At 37.4% G+C, this 25,957-nt stretch overlaps 1 protein-coding gene across 5 annotated transcripts in view; it reads right to left on the bottom strand.

The window, feature by feature from the left end:
- LOC150107595 (solute carrier family 2, facilitated glucose transporter member 1-like) overlaps positions 1-25,957 on the bottom strand; it is a 274,124-nt gene that overhangs the window by 32,373 nt on the left and 215,794 nt on the right. For all 5 annotated transcript variants that reach the window (XM_090391411.1, XM_090391410.1, XM_090391412.1 and 2 more), the window contains one exon: positions 12,979-13,191. In XM_090391411.1, coding sequence (XP_090247537.1) covers positions 12,979-13,191 — 213 coding nt within the window. The remainder of the gene's footprint in view (positions 1-12,978; positions 13,192-25,957) is intronic.

The raw sequence follows: 25,957 nt of genomic DNA, 5'->3' as shown, positions 1-25,957 counted from the left end.
TCGTAAATTTTCGTTATTAATTTGTAGTAATCTATACAAGAAATTGAAATTATCATAATATGTTTTTAGTTGTTCAAAACGTTCTATTAACGAACACATTGCAACATCTAGAAGTGTATAAAACACATTCACTCTAAATTTATCTTCTGGCGATTGTGGCGTTTCGTCATAATGCTCGTAGTCAAATTGTCGTGTCTTCTTTCGTCGTCGAACTTCCGTACCAATTTTAAATTCTTGTTCTCCATCCACCTCTTCACTCAGGTCTTTTGCCGTTTTTAGAGCTTCTTTAAAATTTGTATCTGATCGATACTCTTGTAAGAATATTTTTAAGTTTTTGATAGATTCTAAAGCAATTGTAATGTTCATATTTTTGTCTTGAAGCATTTTTACTTACAGGGTTTATTCTGTTAAGTAAATCATGCCAAGTTATAAGAGAGCAAATAAATTTGTAGTCCTTTATTTTAGCACATAACGTTTGTGCTTCATGCTGAGTTCCTTTATTAAAATTTTCATTATTTAAAATTTCAAAAAGTGCATCATAAATTTCTCTTAACTGATATTGTAGAGGGCAGATTGCATTAATTTTACTTTCCCATCGCGTTTCTAATGGCTGTTTCAAAGTTAATTTTTTTATGAACTTTAAAAGGATTGCCCAACGTTTGTAAGAGAATGAAAAGAATTGTATATTTCTTGAATAATTGCAAAGAAACTAATTGTATCTGAATTCACTTTGGCTGCATCATTAATGATTAAATTTAGAGTATGAGCAGCACATGGCATGTAAAAATCTCGAGGATTTTTGTTCCAAAGCAAATTTTGGAGCACATATTTTTTCCCTTTCATATTTGCCCCATTGTCATACCCTTAAAGTTTTAAGAAGACTACTTGCATCCAATTTCATGGTATTTCCACTTAATCCACATAAACACTCTTGAGATATTTCTTGCAGTGCTTCGCAAACATCGAACAAATTATATCTTAGGGACTTTAATGAGTCAATTCGACTCTCCCATTGTGTATCACAGACTGGTTTGAGTATAAAATTATTTATGTGTCTTTTGAGGTATTCGCATCAACGAGTCGAACCGAAAAAAAAATACATATAGACGATGTACCGAGTCAAACAATGCTGTGGCATCTAAAGTATTAGCAGTGGAATTCACTACTAAATTTAATGAATGTGAACTATAGGGTACATGCATTTCTCTCGGGTTAATATTTGAAATTCGTCGCTGCACACCTTTTACATTACCTTTCATATTACTGGTGTTATCGTATCCTTAACCTTGTAAATCCTGTATTGGTAATGAAAATTTGTCTAGGGGTTCCTAGTATTTCATTCGATAAAAATTCTCTAGTGGTATTTTTTATTTCTGTAAATCCCCAAAAGTGTTCTTTTATAGAAACCATGCTATTACTAGTGTCAACGAATCAAAGTACTATGCTCATTTGTTCTGTGTGACCAATGTCGGACATACAGTCAATGATTATGGAAAAATATTTCGGCAAAAACAGATTCTAAAATTTTCTTTTTTATCGCATTGGAGAAGATGTTTGTTATTTCATTTTGAATATCTTTTCCAAGATAATGCACATCTCATCTCATCTTCTTTATACCCTCTTTTACCTCACGGTGTCGAGGGTTTATTAATCATTGGACCTTCAAACCGTTCACAGGATAAGGTGGTCGGCCCTTATCCTGTGAACCCCGGTGTATCCTATGTCCTGTAGTGCTGAGTTCTCAAGGCCAATTTGCCTGCTTTGCAGGATGAAAAATCCCGAGATAAACTTTGGAATAAACCCTACTGTCCATGCCCAAGACCGGCTAACTTGGCAATGGCTGAGGAAGATCCTTCAGCTCCTCATGTCGCTGACGGGAATTGAACCTAGGACACTCCTTCCCCAGGCATATGGTTGCAAAGTGCACATCAAGGTTAAAAAGCCACTAGGCTAACCACGTGGACATAATGTATCTTTATCTTTTATTCTTCGAAGATGTTCATTCATTAGTGGATCAAACTTGGCTAGAAATTCGACAAATTTCAGAAAATTTCCATTTCCATGTGAAAACAATGTCTCATTTGTTCCCGAAATGATAAATTTTGAATAGCTAACATCTGAACTAAAGCAGAGTCGTTCTAATACTTGCACCCAATGCTTCTCCTCTTTTCTAATAACTAGCAAGTTCTCTTCATCAATGGTTTTATTTTTTTTATTCGAATTTCTAATTCTTTCCACTTATGGTAATTTTCAACGTGTCTTTGACTTTTTTCATGCGCAGCTAAAATAGAAGAAGCATTTTTCCAGTCCCTCAATCTAGAATCAGCAAGGTTAATCCGCCATTGATCAAATAATAAACAGCAGAAGCAAAATGCAGAATCTGTGGATTTTGAATACAATAACCACAAACGCTGCATTGTCTCGCCATTAAATAGTCTTCGAGTATAATGAGTCATTGAAAATCTTCTATTATTGTTATCTTTCAGAAAATCAAAATTATGAATCTATTCAGGTCCATGTTCAACTAATAGTTGATGTAATTGATTGATACTGGAAAATTTTACAGCACACCAAGTTGCTGAATCGTTATAATTTAAATTTGTAAAATCAAATCTTTTTATGATTGGATCTGTAGAACAACCAGCTTCAGAATCAGCAATACTCATATGATCTGTAGATTTCTCCTTTGATGTTTTAATCCAATTTTTGGTATCTGTAGAATTCTCCTAAAATTCATTAATCGAAACTATAGACGAATTATCCAATGAATAATCTTGAAGATTTTCTTCTTGTATGCGATTACACTGGGTAAAGAAATCGGGTACTTCTTGTATCCGATTTCTTTTTATCCATTTTCAAAATCCAGTAACTGAAATATTTATAAATAAAAATAAACATAATTATAAAGAATATGGAATTTAAACTATTCAGTAATTCACAAATTAATTTTTATACACTTACTTAATGAAGTATTTATCAATTATATATACCTTATAAGTTATAACTATATAATTTATCTATCATACATTTATAATCTAATAATTCAATAATATTGTTTTCTATGAATATAATTGACAAATTTCTCAAATGCATCTGACTTAACGAATTGTGTAAATATTTTTAAAGCGTTTAAATACAGAAAATGAGTGTTCACCACTAGCATTACAAACAGGCAGTGTCCAGGGCTGCATTTATACTTTTGGAGATCCGAGGCGCAACATCATTATGCGGCCTCAAAAATAAGCACTTTTTTAATTTATTGAAAATAAAAGTCAACATTTCCATGATAACTAATTTTAATAACACAATACAACATTGGTATACATACATCTGCATTTTAAAAAAAGTATAAAAATAAATAAGTTCAAATTTAAATTAAAAAAATCAATAACTAAAAGTTTTTTTTTTATGGCTTTGGTTTTAGCAAATATATCTAAATGTCATCATAATTAATCGAGTCCATTATATATGATTCAATGCATAATAACGACAGGTCACTTGTTTTAATTTGGTGCAAGTTGCTTCTTAAATAATTGTGTAAGGATAAAAGTTTTTTACAAAAAAAAAAGAAAAGAAAAGAATTTAAATGCAATCAAATTAAGCTTGCTAATCAAAGTAAAAATAGGAACTTCATCAACTGTAAAGTTCAGATATTCTCACTAAAAATAAAAATTTTGAATTTACGGTAATAAAAATTATAGCAAAAATCATTATATTTATGGAATTACAACATGGATCTAAATATAAATATAAAACGTTTCAGTTTGTAGTAACATATAGCTTGCGGATTAGTATGTTTTAAGTGGGGCATTCAGACTCGTGCATGGCTAAAAGCTGGTGTCTGGATTAACACTGACCTGAAGATGGCGTCTCGCGTGTTAGTGTTTCGTGTTGTGTATTTTTGATGGTGAATTGTATGATATATATAGAGGTAAGCGTTCTTCATTTTCTGAAATATTGATTTGTACATTTAGCTAATCGCTCGATATTGCTGGCAATCCTTTCCATCTGCAATATCCTCTACAAAATTTCTGCTGGCAGGTCTCAAGACCTGCGGGATTTCTAATTGCGATCATAAGCAATTTTCCGATCACTACCTACTAGATATAACAACAAATAAAGCAGACATGGATAATATTACTGATCTTCTAGAGCATCTAAACAAAGAACAAGCATTAAAATTGTTTAAATTACTGCTTAAAAAATTTGATACTGAATGGCCAGGTTTCCTAAACCTGTACACCCAACCGGAAGAATCCGATGATATGGACGGCGAAGTGGAAGAGATCAATGACACATCCATCTCCCTGCCCGAAAGCCCCAGTCAGACGGTCTTCACAGGTGAACAGACGGGCAAGTGACGGCGAATCGAGGAAGATCATGTGGAAAACGAAACTACCTCACAAACAGTCCCGGAAAAAAGGGAAAAGGTCCCTCCGGTAATTCTCCGTGAAAAGGAAAAATGGACCACAGTTGCAAGAAACCTAAGAGAACATCAAATTGGATACTCCTGGGCCAAAAACACCGACGAAGGTGTAAAAATTCAACCAACAACAGTCACAGACTACAGAGGAATAACAAAAATGATGGATAACAACAAACTACAGTACCACACCTTCGCACTAAGCAGCGAAAGAAATCTAAAGGTTGTACTGCGAGGTGTCTCAGAAGGCATTACCTCTGAGGAGATCGCGGCTGACCTTACCCAGCAGGGCCTATCACCTATCAAAGTCAGCCGGATGTACAGATCCGATAAACAACCAATGCCATTAGTACTGGTTGAGATACAGAATACTCAAAGACAAATTTATGACATAACTGCAGTCTGTGGACTTAAAATATCAACAGAGCCACTCAGGAAAAGGGCATCAGCAGGGCAATGCCATCGTTGCCAAAAGTTTGGCCATGCCCAAAGACTCTGTAAAGCCGAGTTCAGATGCCTGAAGTGTGGCGAGAAGCATCAAACCATTACATGCACAAAAGCAAGAACCACACCAGCCAAATGTGCCAACTGTGGAGGTCCCCACCCAGCAAACTATAAAGGATGCAGCCACCATCCCAGAAATCACGGAACTACAAGACCCGTCCAACCTCCCCCTATCTGGACCACCAATCAAAGCATCTCTGCTGCACAGTCATCAAACCATCAAAACCCAAGCCATAAAAGTCAGGAAAGGGCTCAACCTTCCACCAAGACCTATGCTGAAGCAGCTCGCCCAAAGGACACAATAGAAAGCAATCAAATAGGCTCCAACATCACAGCAATACTGACTTCTTCACTAGCCACTATGCTCCAGGAATTCAGCAGAACAAACCCAACTCCATCCTCCACAAAGAGATTCCTGCAAGGAACCCATTCCATACTCACAGCACTCAACTATGAATAAAACAAAAGTAAAACCTAACTCGCTTCTAATTGCAGCCTGGAATGCCAATGGCCTCACCAACAAGACATTAGAACTACAGGAATTCGCACAAAGACACAATCCGGACATAATGCTGATCAACGAGACCCACCTAAGACCTGCCAACAACCCAAAAGTGAGAGGATACACAATATACCGAACGGATAGACTCAGCTCCAGAGGGGGAGGCACTGCCATCTACATCAAACCATACCTCCACCACAATGCCATATCCAACCCACAAACTACAAACCTGGAACCACAGGAATACAAGTCCATACAAAAAATGCTGGAAGCCTCAAGATATTTGCTGCCTACAACTCACCAAGCAATCCTCTACTGACAACAGACCTGGATGCAGTCCTCGGCACCACAGACCCCACCATCATAGTAGGTGACTTGAACGCCAAACACACAGCATGGTTCAGCACCACCAACAACAGAAGTGGTCGCATACTACACAACTATTCAACACTTAACTCAGTTGTGGTAGCAGGACCCACTGAGCACACTCATTACAGCCCTCAAGGCAGATCAAATGTACTTGACATAGCTATCCTTAGAAACATCAGTTATCAATACAAACTAGAGACGCTCAATGAACTATCATCCGACCACAACCCAATACTGATCAAACTTGGCACGCAAGATCAACTAATCCACCAGCACACCTTCATATCGTGGGATAGGCTAGCTAAAATCCTACCAGAATACATTGGTCCTGTACCAATCATCCACAAAGAAGAAGACATAGATGAAGCAATAAGCAATTTAACAAGCCAAATTAAAAAAGCACTAGAAACAGTCACCAAAACCGCAACCAACCACCCATCCGGTCGGCTCCCAGAAAACATAATGGACCTCATCAGAACAAAAAACAAAGCCAGGAAAAGATATCACAACACAAGAGCCCCACAGGACAAGAAAACTCTGAACAAGTTGAACAACCAAGTCAGAAAAGCACTTCAAATCCACAGGAACCAGGATTGGGACAATAAACTATCATCACTCAACCCAGAAGATCACACAATATGGAAATTTCTGAAGATTCTGCGCACTAAACACAATCCCCTACCGCCCATGCAAACTGCTCATGGAACGGCGCACACGGATAAAGAAAAAGCAGAAGCAATAGCAGAAAACCTAGAAAAACAATGCAGCCCGTCATATGATAATATAAACATCACCCACATATATAAAGTCCACCAGCAGGTCAAGCGTACCTTAAATCAGTCCGAAGACAAACCAGCCAGCATCACCCCCACTACTCCAGTTGAAATAACCAACATCATAAAACATCTAAACAACAAAAAAGCTCCAGGGCCAGATGGAATTACTAACAGAATCATCAAATTACTTCCTAGAAAGGCTATTATGCACCTGGTTAACATAACCAATGCAATATTGAGGATACAACACTTCCCCTCTGCATGGAAAACAGCAGACATCATACCAATAAAAAAGCCAGGAAACAATCCGCAACTCCCGCAAAGCTACCGTCCAATAAGCCTGCTCTCCAACCTGGGAAAGATTGCTGAAAAAATTATCCTTTCAAGACTACAAGAAAAATCAGACCAATTAGGAATAATCCCAAACGAACAATTCGGCTTCCGCCGTATGCACAGCACAGTGCAACAAATACACAGAATAGTGGAGCATATCACTCAAGGATACAACTGGAACCTTCACACAGCTGCAGTTTTTCTGGATATTGCCAAGGCCTTTGATAAGGTATGGCATCAAGGATTACTCTATAAACTCATTCAGGCCAACATACCAACAAACCTTACCCGTCTAATAAAATCATACCTCACTGAGAGATCCATGCAGATAAAAATAAATGGCACCATCTCAACTAGGCGCAAAATCCTGGCAGGAGTACCTCAGGGATCTCTTTTGGCTCCTTTACTTTTCACAATCTACGTGGCTGACATTCCACAGAACCTGAGGACTACCATCACAGCCCTATATGCAGACGACACAGCCATAATGACAAGATCTCTCCGCCCACACCTGGCCATCAGTCGTCTCCAGGATACTATCACAAAGCTAGAGAAATGGTTCTCCGACTGGAGGATACAAGTAAACCCCGTCAAAAGCTCAGCTATACTCTTCACCAGACGCAAAGCCTTCATCCAAGCTTTGCGTCTGGTGAAGAGTATAGCTGAGCTTTTGACGGGGTTTACTTGTATCCTCCAGTCGGAGAACCATTGATATTGAACTTCTCGGAAAAAAGATACCATGGCAGGCAGAAGCCAAATACCTTGGAGTACAGCTAGACAAAAAGCTAAATTTCAACAGCCATATCAAGCTCATAGGCACAAAGACATCCAGAACCATAGCCCAACTCTATCCCCTGATCAATCGCAACAGCAAATTGGATAAACGCAACAAGCTGTTATTATATAAGATGGTAATTCGACCCGTAATCACATATGCATCCCCGGCATGGAGTCACACATCCAAATCTAACATCCAGAAACTACAGAGGATACAAAACAAATGCCTGCGGATGATCTTAGACGCCCCATGGTTCGTCAGAAACATGCAGATCCACAGAGAAACCGGAACCCCTGACATCCGTTCTCTCCTTCATGACCATGCGGAAAAGTTCTTCAGCAAGGCACATTCTCATCCCAATCCACTAATCAGACAAGCTTCCAGTTATAGTGAACATGACTATCAAAAACACAAAAGACCCAAGACAATCCTGCTTTCAGCAGAACAGAGCTAACTCCACAATTCACAAAGTGCGAGCATAAGTCTCACAACCTCCCCCATCAAGCTTCTCCACACAGATAAAGGGGAAAATAAAAAGCATTTTATGCTTCACCCAGCAAGCCAGTAACGTTGTTGTTGTTGTAGTAACAAGCACAGTATGCCTCTCTGGTTGACAGAATGGTTAACGTATCTGCTTTCCAGCCACGTGAAAGGTAAATTTTGTTGCCTAGTGTGAGACCACCTTACTTATTGGAGGCCTGGGATTCACATAAAAAGCATATATATATATATATATATATATATATATATATATATATATATATATATATATATATATATATACACACACACATATATATATATAGGATTAATTCAGTTCCAACTTTATCGCACAATTATTAAGATTTATTGAACTCCAGATTTGAATTTTTTAAGTTGCAGTAATAAGCATAATAATTCCAGCTTTAGTTAAAATGTAGAAGCAATCAATAGTAACGATAACTTGCTATGCTCACTAACATCCACTTTTTTACTCGACATTTTACCCTAAAATAACTAGAATCTTGATGCACAAAAAAATGAACTGAAAAATCAATTTAATTTATAAATAATAATAAACTTGAAAATCAAATGCTCTGTTTTTGTGATATAGAAACTGCTCTTACCCACTAATTAATACAAATAGCAGCAGCTCACAAAAAAACCTCTGGTCGCTGAGTATTGAACTTACATCATTTTTGTTGTCACAAAAATGATCGTAAGTTCAATACTCAGCGATCTGTTCTTTCCTAACAGGATTCTGGGAAATCACAGGGTGAAATATTCTTAAGAACGTTATGGATTAAACTGACCATATATTTAATCTCTGGATTAAACTGCTAAGTCAGTGATTGGTCAACACAAGTCAAACATTTAGTAAGAGAAAATTTCCAGAGGAGATTGAAATTTAGTAATATTGATAAGAACAATAGTCCAGGTAGTTCAGAAGCGAAAACCATCTGTGACAAAATGAAACTAGTTTATTTAATTAAAAACACAAAAATACGACCGATTTATTAAATATATCTTTATAGAGTTCATAATTAAAAGGACTCTAATAATAATAATAATAATAATAATAATAGATTTCTACAGATGTGTCTCATCTTGTTTTGGTATTATCAAAATTATCACGTTATTCTGAAGCATTATGAATTGTACTATTTTATTATTATGCCACTAATATTTCTTCAAATGCAGCACTTTTTACAACAAAACTGGCTAAGTTATGTTGAATATATCTGTTTGCAAATATACTCAAAATCCCTTTGACCTAATAAAAATGTAGATTTGCTGATGAAACTTCATCAGCATTCTATCTGTTAAAATGTAATTATCCCCCCCCCCCCGCAGCTAACGGATTATTGTCTTTATGCGCACTGTATTACTTGGAATTTGAAAGTTTATTTATCACTAGGTTAGACTATAATGAATTTAGTTTAATCCTTTATCCCAGTGAGAGCAAACAAAGTTTGCGCCTGAAAATATCTTCAGGACTGAATATAGTGTTGTACTAACTTACCTGGGTAAATAGTGCAACACCAAGGCAACTCGTAGCAAAGGTGGAGCAAGCTACCAAAACTCCTAACCCAGTATCTCCCATAATGCAAAACACATTTCCTTGTGGATATGTATACTGTTATGCATTAAGGGATTGGCCACTACCCAGACTAGTTTCGACCTTTATTGAGGTCTCTTCAGTGGGAGCCAGGCCCAGAGATGGAGATACCAGGCAGGCTAATGCATAACAGTATACATATCCACAAGGAAATGTGTTTTGCATTATGGGAGATACTGGGTTAGGAGTTTTGGTAGCTTGCTCCACCTTTGCTACGAGTTGCCTTGGTGTTGCACTATTTACCCAGGTAAGTTAGTACAACACTATATTCAGTCCTGAAGATATTTTCAGGCGCAAACTTTGTTTGCTCTCACTGGGATAAAGGATTAAACTAAATTCATTATACTTGGAATTTCTTTACTGTCCTACGTATTTGACCCTTTTTTTCTGCACAATTTATTTATCGTGTCTCTTCCCAAATAAAAACGAATTTCACATGTGCGAAAATAAATAATCAAAACGTTTGTTTACATTGGAAATATTATGTCAAATATTTATATTTTTTAAATAACATTTATTGAAATAAATATGACATTTTGCTTTCTTTCCGTGTAAAATAAAATGATATGGGTCGCACATTTCAATTTTAAGAACGATTTTTTTTTTTTTTAATGAACAACAAATGATGTTAAACTGCATTACTCGGGGGGTTTCCAATTGTGAGTCTTTTTAATATCAAAAATTTATATCCAATGGTATTTTATCAGATTCTTTACCTGTCTTTTGCTTTAAACTGCAACAGTACAATTACAGTACAAAATAACGAATTCAAACAAAAAGAAAGTGCACATATGTTATCTAGCAGTATTTGTGTGTGTGTGTGTGTGTGTGTGTGTGTGTGTGTGTGTGTGTGTGTGTGTGTGTGTGTGTTGATAAATTTGGGAAAGGGGGGGGGGAGAGTTAGCCACTAAAGGCGAATTAATTCTCTTATGAAAATTTTGGAAATAAAATTTCATTTTGACGCATGCACATACACATGATTTGAAGGATGCAGTGGAGGGAGGTTGGTCGATTGGTAGAGCCTCTGCTACTAATGGCTCGAAAAAAGTTAAGAAAGTTTGAGCGCAGTTAGTAGTTGGAAGGAGACCAATTGTTCGATGCTGTTGGCACACTCTCCCTCAGTGAGTCTTTGGACTCTCTGGAGGTGTATAATAATAATAAAAATATCGCTACTTCAAAACTGCCGAATAATACCAAAAATATGTATTATGCAGTTGGCTTCATAAATGCCGTTTATTTCGATTTGTAGGGAGTGATTGGGGGAAAGCAAGAAAGTTGAAATGCAAAAACCTACAGACTACATTTATAAAAATTATGCATTACATGATATGATTCAAGATGTACATATGAGCAAAAATATAAAGCAAAATTTAAAAGTGCAAACCTTTGTGCAATCTGTGAACTAATCTTTGAACTAAGATTATGAATAAAAAAGAAAACTTAATTTGGAACAGATGGAGGCTGTATTCATTTTTAGATTCGGATTTTCATGAATTTATAAAATAATTGTTTGACAAAAATAATTATCTTCAATCAAATTCTGGGAGAATTTTAAAATGTATTGGTGATTAAAATAATTAGCCAAAAAATTGATAGTGACATTGATCTTCCATAGTGATACAATATGAAGTGAAGAAAGTATGAAAGGATTTCTTATTTTGAGCTGGCATTAAAAACAAGCAGCAAAATGAATATAACTCATAGGTATTTAGTCTGAAATAACTTAGATTCCAGTTACTGAGCAAATGGCAAGCAACTGCATTTCTTGCTGCTGTAGGCAACTGAATGCCAAGTGATCTAGTTAAGTGTTCTTTTCAGTGTAAAGGATTATTGACCCTTCTAATGGACATGACTGTCAAACTACACTTCTTATCCATGTTCTTTCAGCAGGTGGCCAGAATATTTTCCAGGTTTGCTCAACGTGTATATACGTCCAGCAAAGAAATGGTACGCTTACATACATGAATTTTATGGAATACAGGAGTTCCTGTTAATTTTATAAAGTTTTATATGTAGCAAAATCTGGTGCCCCGAAGTCTTGGCGCCCATAGCAATTGCTTAGGTTCACCTAATGATAAACCGGCCCTGATGCTAACCACTCAGCGAACAAGATTATCTTTTATATTTCAATTTTCTAGCACTTGGGGCATTATGGACTTGTGATGATGCAATATATATTCTTTCCTAGTCAAGTTATCCCCGCCTTCCCATGGAATGCCCTGTTTCTACAAATGGGGCTCTGATTATTGTTGCCTTAAACATATCTACTACCTACAGGTCTAGTTGTAATTTCCTGACAAGTAGGGAAGATACACTCAGCAAAACATCACCATCCTGTTTTTTGTTTTTTTTATGAGTGAAGTGACTACTGCTATGTTTCATCCCCAGAGTAGGGCCTCTAGCTTCTGTTACTCCCCCCCCACACCACCACCACCCACTTTCTTTCCACATGCAATGTGGATGATGGCTTTGCTGGGCATGGTCAACACATCATTATCATTATTCAACTAGGGAGCCAGTTTTTACTCCATTTGAAAGTACACCAGTAAAACAGATTTTTGCAGGCTGGCCACCAGCTAGTGCATGGGACTGAAACCAATAGTGATGCATCTGTTGGAAGCTTCCAGATCAGCTGACAAATAATCTTGCTGTCAATTACTCTGCCAGGTCATGCCTGGAGGAGGAGGACTGAGTTAGTGGTGGGATCATCATAACTACACCAACTTCTTAATATCTCAGTCTTCTTATGAATCCGTTTCTGTCATTTTTGATTCAAACACATTTAAGCGACCATCCCATCTTTGATATTAGTTCTGTTGCATATTCCTGAATATTAATAATGTCAGATTATTTTTATCCTTCATTTTTAGTATGCTTCTGCTTTTTCATGACATTGTTCACCAACCTAATTTTCAGAAGTCAAGAGGTGCATACCATCTCTGTCTGGTATGCACCTCTTGACTTCTGGTGCATACCATACCATCTCCATCTCTTATGCACCAGAAGTCAAGAGGTGCATACTAGATGGAGATGGGAGATTTTCCAAAAGCTAAAACAAACAGTAATCACTGAAAGTTGTGCAAGGGAGGGAAAATCAAATTTCTTATACAAAACATGATGAGTGGATCAAACATGCTGCCTGAGAGAGTCATGAGAAATGTAGGAAAAAATTATAATAATAATAATTTCACTTACCTGTAATGCTAAACATACAGTAAGCAGAATAGTGATAATCATCATGCCACCCAGACCAATTAAATGGAGTGTACGCCGTCCTGCTTTTTCAACTAACACTAAGGATACAATGGTCATCAGTACATTTATTGCCCCCATCCCTAATGTAGCGTACATGGATATTTGTTTTGTAAGTCCAGCAGATTTAAAAATGTCTGTGGAAAAGAAGATTGCCTGTGAAAATAAAATAATATGATTAAGGAAGAAAACAGTTTAAGACAGATATTGAAATCGGAAATGCATGTTATTACTTCTAAACCAATTTCTTTTAATTCAAAGCAATCATTCAAATAAAACAACTATTTCATAATGAAAACCAAATTTTTTTTTTTTTATAATTATCCAAATTATACAGAGCATTTATAGGTTATCATTAGCAGCATATAAATACAAGAGGCATACAAAAGGATGGGTATGCACCAAAAGAGAATAATACACTCTCTGTGTCTGTCTGAGCGAGTGAGAGTTTTACTCAATAAGCTTAAAAAAAAAAGAAAGATAAGGTGACTTTCAACATACATGAACTATTAAAGTATCACAGCGAATTTGACATTTACTCTTCAGAGTGGAGGTATTTTGGAGGAACTATTGATTTCCTACTAATTTGCATGGTTTTGACATGGGATGGATTATATAAACTACATAGATGAATTGGAAGAAGGCTAAGATCATATGCTGTGAACTTGTAGTTAGTGAGGGGGAAAAATTATTCTTTGGTAAAGAAGGATTCAAAGAAAGGCTTGGATTTTGTAAAATGTCACAAAACCTCTAGAAATGCTTAGTCCTTATTTTTAAAATGAATTTAAAAAGTAATCATATCAGTATTAGTGAAACTATGTTTGTGTGTTTTGCAAATTTTAAAAACATGTACATTTTCAGTAAATGCAAAAAACTTAGCAATATCTGTAGAAGAGAAGTTTGCAATGCTGTGAACAGTTTATTTTCTTTAAAACCATGTCCTATACTTTTTAAATATACTTTAAAAAAAGTTTACTGAAGGTAGGTTTTGTACTGCTTATATTATAAGCATTATAATAATAATTATGATGGTAATAGTAAGCTGTGTTTTTTTTTTCTCTCAACCTAATATCACCCTTTTACATCTCCACACATTTTTTTTATAATTTTGCAAAATCTGTACACAACTATTCAATTAATCTATTTAAGGGATGCTCTTGCTTCAGTAATATGATTGCCTTTTATAATAAAGTGACAAGAGCAGCTGATGGGGGAAAGGCATATACTGCCATTTTTTTTCGATTTTGCAAAGGCATTTGACAGGGTGCAACATGATAAGCTGATATTTAAGTTGCAGCACATGGGTTTAGATGTCAGGTAAGTCAACTGGATTCAGGATTGGCTGTTTGATAGGTATCAGAGAGTTGTGTATGGTGGAACATATACAACTCTCTGGGGTGCCACAAGGGACTCAGTACTGGGGCCTGTATTGTTTAACCTTTATATCAATGACATTGTCAATAGATTGCAGAGGGATATTCAGTTGTTTGCAGATAATAGTGCAGATGCAGCAGCCTTGCAAGAGGATTTGAATAAACAAATAGGCGAATGAATGGGGATATCGGTTTAATGGTTTAATGTAGCAAAATGTTAAATCTTGAAGTTTGGGATACATCGATGAGAGGCTGCATACTCCATTGAATGAGCTGTACTAGAGGAAGAAGGGGAGGCAAGGAATCTGGGGTGATGATTGATAGAAAATTGAAATTCAGGAAACATATTGCAAACGTGGTGAAGGTAACTCAAAGGATTGCTGATGAGAAGGACGCTGACCTGCAGAGATAAAACAGTTATCATCCCGTTGTATAAGACCCTGATCAGACCACACTTAGACTATTGTTCTCAAATTTGGTCCCCAGGATTTGAAGGGGATAAATTAACTGTGAAATGGTACAGAGACAGATAACAAAGATGGTTTCAGGACTGTATAATGTTAGTTATGAGGATCAGCAGCTGAGGGAATGTGGACTGCAGCATTGGTGAATAGAAGAAGGAGAGGTGATATGATCGAGACTTTTAAACTGTTGAGAGGCAGTTACAGGTTTGACACTGGCGAGTTCTTTCACTTTGGAACAGTGGGAAGGAGCGATGACAAGGGGCCATTCCTGGAAGTTACGAAAGGAAGCTGTGAGCAAGAGGGTGAGGAGTGGTTTCTTTGCATGGAAGGGTGGTTGAACCGTGGAATGCATTGCCTGATAGAGTGGTGAGAGCAAGAACGGTCAATGAGTTCAAGGAGTGGTATGATATACTTTATGTTTCCTAGAAGGACCTCCCACGATGAGTCTCTTGACTCCATGTAGCCTGAATAATAATAATAATAACTATTCAATTAATTTTGTTTATTCATCCATATGCAAATTATTCCCAGTGGTGAGTGTTGTATACACATAATTAAGATTAGTCTGAAAACAAGAATATAATTTGTACAATTTGAATAAAATTTTCTACTATTATACATATCTGCAAGGATATGTGCTTTGCATTATGGGATACTAAGGTAACTGATGTGAAATCATTAGCCTCTATATACAAGTAGCCCAATTATGAAGTTACTTCACATGAAAACTTTGTTTGCTTACATTTGGATAAAGAATATAATTTCTTGGCATCTTTAACTTGTAATAATTCTGCATTAATTATATTAATGCAGCACGTGGCAGGTGATTTGAGCAGTGGTAGAAAAAAGTGTTTTTTAAATGGTGTATAGTGAGAATTCTTTTGTGAATTGTGCTGCATTTTTTTCTCAGCAACACAAGTGTTATTTAGTGGTTCTGCTTTTGGAGTTTCGTTGTTACCGAGGTTCGTTGGGTTACCGAGAAGCACAGGTCAGAGTCGGCAGCAGTGGAAGAGAAGATAAGTTTTCGCTATATAGTATAGTTGATTATAGCATTATATTTATATATATATGTTTATATTTAGCATTTATTTATATATATATATATATACAAAGAGCAAAGCGGCAGCTAGAGCGTGTGAACAAAAGTCTATTGAGTGTACCAGCCAATAATAAAAAGTATGATAGGAAAAATATGAGTATGAGTGTGAATGTAAACAAATTGAAGGAGAGAGTGCTGTATGGAGATTCTTTAGTACAAGGTGTGTTAGTAGAGGATTTGACAAAATCGTACCAACCTGGTGTGACCATCAAGAACGTAACTGAGTCTATTAGAGAGCAAAAGGAAAGGGTGAAAGAAATGATTGTTGTGGCAGGTACAAATGATTTGAAAGGAGATAAAATGGAAATGATAGAGGACTTCAAACAATTCATTCAGGTCCTCTATCATTTCCATTTTATCTCCTTTCAAATCATTTGTACCTGCCACAACAATCATTTCTTTCACCCTTTAATTTTAGAATAATTAGTCTTTTTCCATGGTATGACAATGAAGTGTTTAAAAGGAGGGCCATAATTGCAAATGACTTTATGCGTGGGTTATGTATAACGAGTGGTGTGGAATTTGTGGACGTATGGAGTGAGTTTGATGGGCAAAAGGATCTATATAAGATGGATGGCTTGTGTTTGAATGGATTCAGTGTAAGGAGACTTAAAAAAGTGTTGTTGAATGAAGTGGATGTGCAGAATCAGGGAAACTAGATTTATTCAGGGGAGGGGATGGATATGCAGACCTTAGGGAGGCAGCTCAGTGTATAAATGAGTATAATATGCCCGAGCAAATAAGGACAACAAATCAGAATGGGATAGTTAGTATAAGGCATCAAGGTAGGGATGGGGCTAATGGGGGGGGGGTCTGAAATTCATGTACACTAATGCTAGGAGTATTAGGAACAAGAAGGAAGAATTTTTGGCCATGGTTGGCACTTCCAGACCACAGGTGATTGGCATTAGTGAAACATGGCTGACTGTAGATGATATAGCTAGTGGGATTGAATGTGATGGGTATAGTGTGTTCAGAAATGACAGGGAGAATAAAATGGGGGGGGGGTATTGTTGATGATAGCTGATGAGCTGCAGCCAAGGAGAATAGAAGGTGAATTGCAGGATAGAGTAAAGAGCATATTTGAGGCCATTTGGTGTGAGATTGTGGCTAGCAGAACAAAATATACAATTGGGTGCTGCTATAGACCAGGTGATGGAAAAGATGGTGGAGATAGTATGTACAAGCAAATAGAAGAAATGAGTGGAAGGAGGGTAATTATTATGGGAGATTTCAACTATGGTCGCATTGATTGGAGTGAGGAGAGGACACACGGGAGGAAGGAATTGGATTTTATGCAGTTATTAAGGGATAACTATCTGTGACAGCATGTAATGGAAAATACTAGGGGTCAGAGAGTGCTTGACCTAGTAATTGGATCTGAGGATTTGGCTGTAACAAATATAACCATATTGCCACCAACTGGTGAGAGTGATCATAGGGTCTTGACTTGGGAGGTGGCTAAAGGTGTGGAATTTACAATTAACACAGAGTACATGTGGAATTATCGGGCTGGTAAGTATGACAAGCTTAGGAGTTTGATTGGTTTAGTGCCATGGCATGTACAACTGCAAGGGCTAGAAGTTGATAGTGCATGGGAGGCAGTTAAGAAGTGTTTGCATGAAGCAATGGCTAACTGTATACCTAGAGTCTGAATAATAAATCAAGTAGGGGTTAAATGAATGAATAACACCATTAAGCTTGAGCTGCAAAAAAAGAAACAATATGGAGGAAATTTAAGGAGAAAGGTGACCGGAAGGCACATGAACGGTATAAAGCACAGGCCAGAAGGGTAACGAGTGTGGTAAGAAAAGCAAAAAAGGATTACGAAAGAACATTGACCATGCAGGCTAAAGAGAATCCTAAACAGTTTTTTCGGTATATTGCAAGTAAAAGAAAAAATGTATATGGCAGAATGATTTTAAAGAATGCCGATGGTAGGGAGGTAATCGAATCAGTTGATATAGTTGAGTTACTGAGTGAGCATATTGCAAGAATATATCATCCAGGTGGTGACATTGCAGAAATGAATGAACCAATAGATTCCACGGGAATTGTGGTGAATGAAGTGGAGGTGAGTAGTCTATTGCATAACCTCATTGTCAATACATCTGTGGGATTGGATGGTATACCAGCTCGTGTTGTACGTGAAGCGGCTAAAGAATTGTCAGTACCCTTGACTATTTTGTTTAATTTGAGTCTCGGGTCTGGGTTAGTCCCGAGGGGGTGGAAAGAGGGTAAAATAGTTCCACTGCATAAAGGAGGTTCCAAGACTGCTGTTGCAAATTACCGACCAATCAGCATATCAGGAGTCGTTGTCAAGGTCTTGGAGAAATTAGTCAAGAGAAAAATACAGGAATGGATTGATGTAAATGAGATACTATATGGGGGACAGCATGGGTTTGTGAAGGGTAGATCATGCCTCAGTATCTTGCTCAAGTTTTATAACACAGTGATGGCTGAACTGGATAAGGGTAATGGGTTTACAGTGATTCTACTGGACCTTGCCAAGGCCTTTGACAGGATACCACATGGAACTCTAATCAGTAAACTGGAGCAGATGGGGATGGATATAGGGTTGGTGAGATGGATAGGACGGTGGTTGATGGAGAGATACCAGAGAGTGGTTTATTCAGGAGTTGAGTCCAAAAGATGGCTTGTGACTAGTGGTGTGCCGCAGGGCTCTGTTCTTGGACACTACTTTTCAATTTGTTCATCAATGATATAGGAAAGGATCTGAGAGGAAGTGTTCACTTTTTTGCTGATGATGCAAAGTTGGGTAAAGCAATTGTGAGTGCACAGGATGTCAAAATTTTACAGGATGATTTGGATAGTTTGGAGGACTGGGCTAGGGAAAATGGATGTCAATTTAATGTGGCAAAGTGTAAGGTTATGCATTTTGGAGTGAAAAGAATAGCAGCAGTATATCACATTGGTGGAACTGTACTCGAGGAGATTGATGAGGCCAGGGATTTGGGAGTGTTGGTGGATAGGGAATTGAAGTTTAGGGGGCACATTGCAAAAGTGGCTAAATCAGCTCATCAAATCACTTTAACAAGCAGAGACAAACAAATTATTGTTCTTCTGTATTGAGCCTTGATAAGACTCCATCTAGGCTACTGTGTCCAGATATGGACGCCAGGGTTTCTTCTTGATGGGGAGGAGGTGGAGAGGATCCAGAAGCGAGTGACCAAGATGATAGCAGGTCTGTGGAATGGACCTTATGAGAACAGCGTGAAGATTTGTGGGTTGCAAAAATTGGTCGATAGGTGAAAAAGGGGTGATATGATTGAGACGTTCATATTACTGAAGGATTTCTATAAGATTAATCCAGAAGATATTTTTGAGAATAGGACTGGTGGTGGGAGGACTAGGGTCCATACATGGAAGCTAGGCAAGAATGTGGTTAGCAGGGGTATTAGAGCTATTTTTAATTTGGAGAGTGGTGAACGAGTGGAATAAGCTGCCAGAGTCTGTTGTGGGTGCTACGACCGTGAATGAGATCAAGGCGAGGTATGATAGATACTGTGTGAATGTCGAATAGTTGTTCTTGACATGATGTTAGGGCCTGCCTTGATGAGTCTGTCGACTCCTTGGAGTTGACCGGAATAATAATAACAATATCTGTGATACAGTGTTCATATATATTTTTTGGCGATTAGTTTAGTAGTTACGTACTTGGCAGTAAGGAATGATGGCGGACGCAACTGTGATCTTAAATGGTGTGTCACCGAATATAATAAAGGACTTTGTGGCATGTAGTGATTGCGTCATGTATGCTTCCCGGGTGTTGGATGTGTGGTGGGTGATAGAAGGAGGAGTGCGTATATGTGCAAAATGCAGACTGTGGGAGCAAATTAATGAATTGGATATACTGATAACCGACCTAGTTGCTTCAGGGATGGGAAATGAATGTCGGGAGACGATTAGTGTGATAGGAGAGAATGACGAGTGAAGTATGAATGAGAAAATAAGAGTCGGGAGTGTGGGAGGCTTGAATGACTTTGAAGTTTATGGAGATGGTTTTGATCGGGTAAAAGAATGCCGAGTAAGAGTGACTAATGTGCAGAAAGGGATAGATGAGCTGAAAGAGGAGGTGGAATATCTTGTGAATGAGATGAGAAGTATGAAAGATGAGATTAGGAGAATGGAAGAGATGCATGCAAGGCGAATCAGAGTAGGAGTGAGAGAAAGTTTTGGGAATGATAGAAGAGGAGAGAATAATAGCAGTAGGAGAGAGGGAATGATAGAAGAGGAGAGTATAGAAGCAGAAGGAGAGAGGGAATGAGAGAGGTGTTTGGGAATGAAAGAATAGGAGAGTATAGAAACAGTAGAAAACAGGGAATGAGAGAGAGGTATGGGAACAGTAGAAGAGGAAAGAATGGGAACAGTAGAAGAGAGGGAATGAGAGAGAGTTATGTAAACGATAGAAGAGAAGAGAATAGGATAAGTGGAAGAGAGGGAATGAGAGAGAGATGGGAATAATAGAAGAGGAGAGAATGGGAACAGTAGAAGAGAGGGAATGAGAGAGAGAGAGAGTTATGTGAACGGAGGAGAGAATAGGATAAGTTGAAGAGAGGGAATGAGAGAGAGTTATGTGAACGATAGAAGAGGAGAGAACAGGATAAGTGGAAGAGAGGGAATGAGAGAGGGTTATGTGAACGATAGAAGACGAGAGAATAAGATAAGTGGAAGAGGGGGAATGAGAGAGAGAGAGAGATGGGAATGATAGAAGAGAGGAGAATGAGAACAGAAGAGAGAAAATGAGAGAGAGTTATGGGAATGATTTAAGAGGAGAGAATAGGATGAATAGGATAAGTGGAAGAGAGGGAATGAGAGAGTTATGGGAATGATAGAAGAGGAGAGAGGGAATGGTAAGAGGTGTAATGTATGGTGACTCAATGATCCGTGGTGTGCAAGACAGGATGTGTGAGAAGTGTTTGCCTGGAGGAACAACAGAAAGTGTGGCTATGGCAATTAAGCGGGGGTGAAAGGGTGAATGAGATGATTGTGATGGTAGGAACAAAGGACTTGAGAGGTAATATATTTTGGGCAGCGAGAGATATGAGATTTTTACTTGAGGTAGTACGAAAGAAGACGCAGAGAGGAAAGATAGTGTGTGGGTTACCTAGGTATGATTGTGATGAACTGAGCAGAAGAGCAGTCACATTGAATAACATAATAGCTAGAATGTGTCAGAAGAGAGAATTAGAATATGTGGATGCATGGACAGCATTTGAGGACAGAGAGGAAATGTATGCGAATATGTTCCAAATACTGAGTACTCTGGATGTCAATAAAGCTGTGGGACTGGATGATATTTCACCACGAGTTTTGAGAGAATGTGCTAAGGAATTGACAGCTCCTTTGACCTGGCTTTTCAGTGAAAGTCTGACTACAGGAAAGGTACCTGTAGTCAGAATGGAAGGAAGGTAAGATAGTGCCATTGCATAAGGGGCGGTATCAGACTGGAAGTATAGGCCAGTTCGTATGTCATCGGTAGTTATTAAAATCTTGGAGAAATTAGTTAGGGACCGTATACAACATTGGGCAGATGAGGGAAATATTATCTGTGAGAGTCAACATAGATTTGTGAGGGGCTGCTCTTGTTTTAGTAATATACTAGTCTTTTATAATAAAGTTACAAGAGCAGTAGATGAGGGAAAGGCATATACTGCCATTTTCTTGGATTTAGCAAAGGCATTTGACAGGGTGCCACATGATAAGCTGATATTTAAGTTGCAACAGATTACTTTGGATGTCAGAGAGTTGTGTATGATGTGACAGTTTCAAGGAGGCAGAGGGTTACAAGTGGGGTCCCACAGGGCTCAGTACTGGGACCTATATTGTTTAACCTTTATATCAATGACATTGTCAGTGGATTGCAGGGGGATGTTCAGTTGTTTGTGGATGATGTGAAAGTGGGAAGGGTTATTAGTAATATTGCAGATGTGGTGGTCATGCAAGAGGATTTGAATAAGCTAGACAGATGGGCAAATGAATGGGGATATCGGTTTATGGCAGCAAAATGTAAGGTCTTGAGATTTGGGAACACATCAATGAGATGCTGCATTCTCTATTGGAGGAGATATACTGGAGGAAGTAGGGGGAGACAAGAGATCTGGGGTTGATGAATGATATAAACCTGAAATTCAAGGGACATATTGCAAAGGTGGTGAAGGTAACACAAAGGATTGCTGCAATAATGAGAAGGATGCTGATCTGCAGAGATAAAAGAGTTATCATTCCGTTGTATAAGACCCTGATCAGACCACACTTGGACTATTGTTCTCAGATTTGGTCCCCAGGATTTGAAGGGGATAAATTAACTGTGGAATGGGTACAGAGGCGGATAACAAAGATGGTTTCAGGACTGTACAATGTTAGTTATGAGGATCGGCTGAGGGAATGTGGACTGCAGAGTTTGGTGAATAAAAGGAGAGGTGATATGTAACCACCTCTCTTAAAATGTTGAGAGGTGGTTAGAGCGTTGACACTGGGGAGTTCTTTCGCTTGGGTGAACAGCGGGAAGGAATGATGACAAGGGGCCATCCTTGGAAGTTGCAAAAGGAAACTGTGAGCAAGAGGGTGAGGAGTGGTTTCTTTGAACGGAGGGATGGTTGAACTGTGGAATGCATTACCTGATAGAGTGGTGAGAGTGAGAATGGTCAATGAGTTTAAGGAGTGGTATGATAGACTGTGTTTCCTAGGAGGGACTCCCCCACATTGAGTCTTGATAGACTTGTGTTTCCTAGGCAGGACCTCCTGTGAAGAGTCTTTTGACTCCTTGGAGGCCTAAATAATAATAATAGTAATAATAATAATTACTTAACAATTCGTAATTTATTTCCAACAGCCACCTATAATCTATATATTTTAGTTCCCCTTTTTGGTATAATGGAATTAAGACAATACCATGAATCAATTAAATAATGGTTTAATATATCCAGTATTCTGTATCTCTTTGAGAGAGACAGAATAATGGATTCATCACAATATAAACGAGCACACAAGCAACAAACAAAAAACAAGGAGAAATGATTAATTAGACTGAAAGTATAAAATCCTAAAATGAGCATTCTCTGCTCTTTTGTTATGTAAGTGGTCTTGGGTGTTAGGCAGGTTGTCTAAATACTGCTGTCTCCAAATAGGGGGTTTCACACAACCGATATTTATCAAAGGTGGGTTGGTTTTTAAGATCTGTTGCTGATTCCAAAAAAAAAGTCCCTCATGTTTTTACTTGCTTCAGTGAAGCATAGCATGTTTTTATTTATTTTTTCATTTGATTCTGTACAAGGCATACATGGCATGATCTGCTAACTTGACTGATAATAATTAGGTGACAGATGTATTTTTGGTCTGTGTAGCCCTGTGGAAATAGTGTCATGGTGCTAAGCTGCCCAAAGAAAGACCGTTCTAAATTTGATTCTAGTTGCTGACTACAAGAATTTTTCTAAGCCTTTCTTTGACCAGTTCCTAGTTAGTCAATTTTTGGCATGGACAAGTAGGAATTTTTTGTCATTTCTCCCCAAAAAAAGGTTCCTCTTATGGATTTTTTTCATAGCATAGATGCCTTCAATCTTTATCTTCTAAAACAGCTAACAGAATTCAGTTCAAATATACAAAGATTGTTTTCAGTGCTAAACCTCTTCATTCTAATCTTTTGTTTTCAAAATTTAAAGCTCCAAAGTCATTGAAGTAAAACAACAGTTTTATTATTACTAAAGTGGACAGAGGAAAGACTGTTATTATACAAGAAAAAATAGAATATGATAGAAAAGTGTCACTATTAGTTCAGGACTATTCTATTTATTGGCTACTAAATAACGGTTACTCTCCTAAAAATATCTATAATCGTCTTAGTGTACGTAATCAGCATAGTAATGAAGATAACTCAAACCCAACAGCCTACATCTCCTTACCACATATAAGTTCTCTTTCTCCTAAACTAGCGAAAATCCTGAAGAAATTTAATGTTAAAACATATTTCTCCACCTTTCCAAAACTCTGAACTTACCTCAGTCAACCTAAAGTAAACCACAACCTTCTTCAGTTCCAAGGAGTATACAAAATCATTTGCAGTTGCGGTAAACCATATTATGGCCAGACAGAAAATTCCATCTCTCTCTCTCTCTGCCTAGAAGAACACTTGCTAGTACCCTATCCAGCCATGTTTTATTCTCGGCCAATACCAATGTTGAAGGACGACAACATCAAATAGACTGGACCTCAACTTCAAACATTCATAAATGCTCCGATGAATTAGAAAGATGTATCTTGGAATCCAAAGAAATATCTCTCGACCCTGCTCATCTAAACAGCAATCTCAGTTACAGCCCGACCAATTCACATAGCACTGTAATCCAGTTTTGGCGCACTCATGATATCATGATATCACAGTGCTTCATGCCTGAACTAACGCTCGGACTCAATTTCAAACACAACTACTACTTGTTCTAAACTCTGTTTTGTCTAAAAGTACAATATATTTTTAAGATGTTGTTTTCTCCATGGTACTGTATTCACCTGATGAAGTTGGCATTTCCAATGAAACTAGTAGTGAAACCTTATTAAATCTCTTGTATTTTTTCTAGGTGTTTAAGTCAGTTAATAATTAAACACACACACACACACACACACACACACACACACACACACACACACACACACACACACACATTAGAATTCATATTTACTCAGTGAAAATGATAATTAATAAAGTTTGAATGACTAAACACCGAGAATAATAAAGAATGGGATTTAATAGGAACACTACTAGTTTTGTTGATAAAACAACTTCTTGAGGTGTCCAACTACAAAGAATTATATACACAAAAAACTACAGAAACATTGCATAATAATGACAACAGATCTATTATAAACTGTAGTACAGTTTAAACTGGATTACGTGCTATAGTTCCAGTACTACTAGTTTAAACTGTACTACAGTTTATAATAGATCTGTTGTCGTTATTATGTAATGTTTCTTTAATTTTTTGTGTATATATTTCTTTGTAGTTGGACACCTAATGAAGTTGTTTTATCAATGAAACTAGTAGTGTTCCTATTAAATCCCATTCTTTATTATTCTCGGTGTTTAGTCATTCAAACTTTATGAAATTTTCATATCATTTTCACTGAGTAAATATGAATTCTAATATCATAACTCCTTATGACGAGGATATACTTCTTCATATCAAGGATTATCAGAAAACTCTCAGAAGCATTGGATTATTCATCAACAGACTAGTCTTCCTTAAAAGATGTAAGTGCAATTCAATCATACCTCGTTTTCTTAATTTCAAGGAATCAATTAGAACAATTGAAGCTCAGAGAATTTTCCATAAGGCTAAACTAGAACTTCTGTCAGAACATATTGCAGACACCAGACGCAACCTAGCCTCTTTTTTCTCTAAGAAGTCTTCACTAGAAAACCGCTTAAGTAATTCTCTAGACAATTTGTCTTGTAACAAAACTAAAATTAGTGCTCTTCGAGCTTCAAAATCCCAGAACGCAAATAAGATTAAACTTGTCAAAAAATTCGATTATCTTAGTCGCACGCAAGATCGTTCCTCATCTCATTATGCTTCTACCCTTTCAAAAAAAGTAGTTATAAACAAATCTTCCCATTCACTTTTATCGGCAGAAGAAAGTGTTCTTGCAAAGGGCCTCAATTTCGTTCTTGCACCTACTTCCATTCCAAAAGAACTTTTCCTCACAAAGATAGAAAAAGTTGCATCCTCTCTGCCAACCCAAGAAGCAAACCTTCTAGGTATAAAAGCTATATTCACAATAAATAATGCTAGACCCCCCCCCCCTACTAATAACATTTCTCATAGTGAAAGATTAGCCAATAAGAACTTAAAGAAGAATAAAGATATCATAATTCTTCCAGCTGATAAAGGGAATACCACAGTCATCCTGAACAAAACTGACTACCACAACAAAATACTTGAATTATTGGAGACAGACACTTATTCTGAACT

The sequence above is a fragment of the Typopeltis vanoorti genome, chromosome 4 (assembly GCF_054136105.1).
Source record: "Typopeltis vanoorti isolate ZY-2024b chromosome 4, IOZ_Tvanoo_1.0, whole genome shotgun sequence".
Lineage (NCBI taxonomy): Eukaryota > Metazoa > Arthropoda > Arachnida > Uropygi > Thelyphonidae > Typopeltis > Typopeltis vanoorti.
This window is presented reverse-complemented; position numbering and strand designations above follow the sequence as displayed.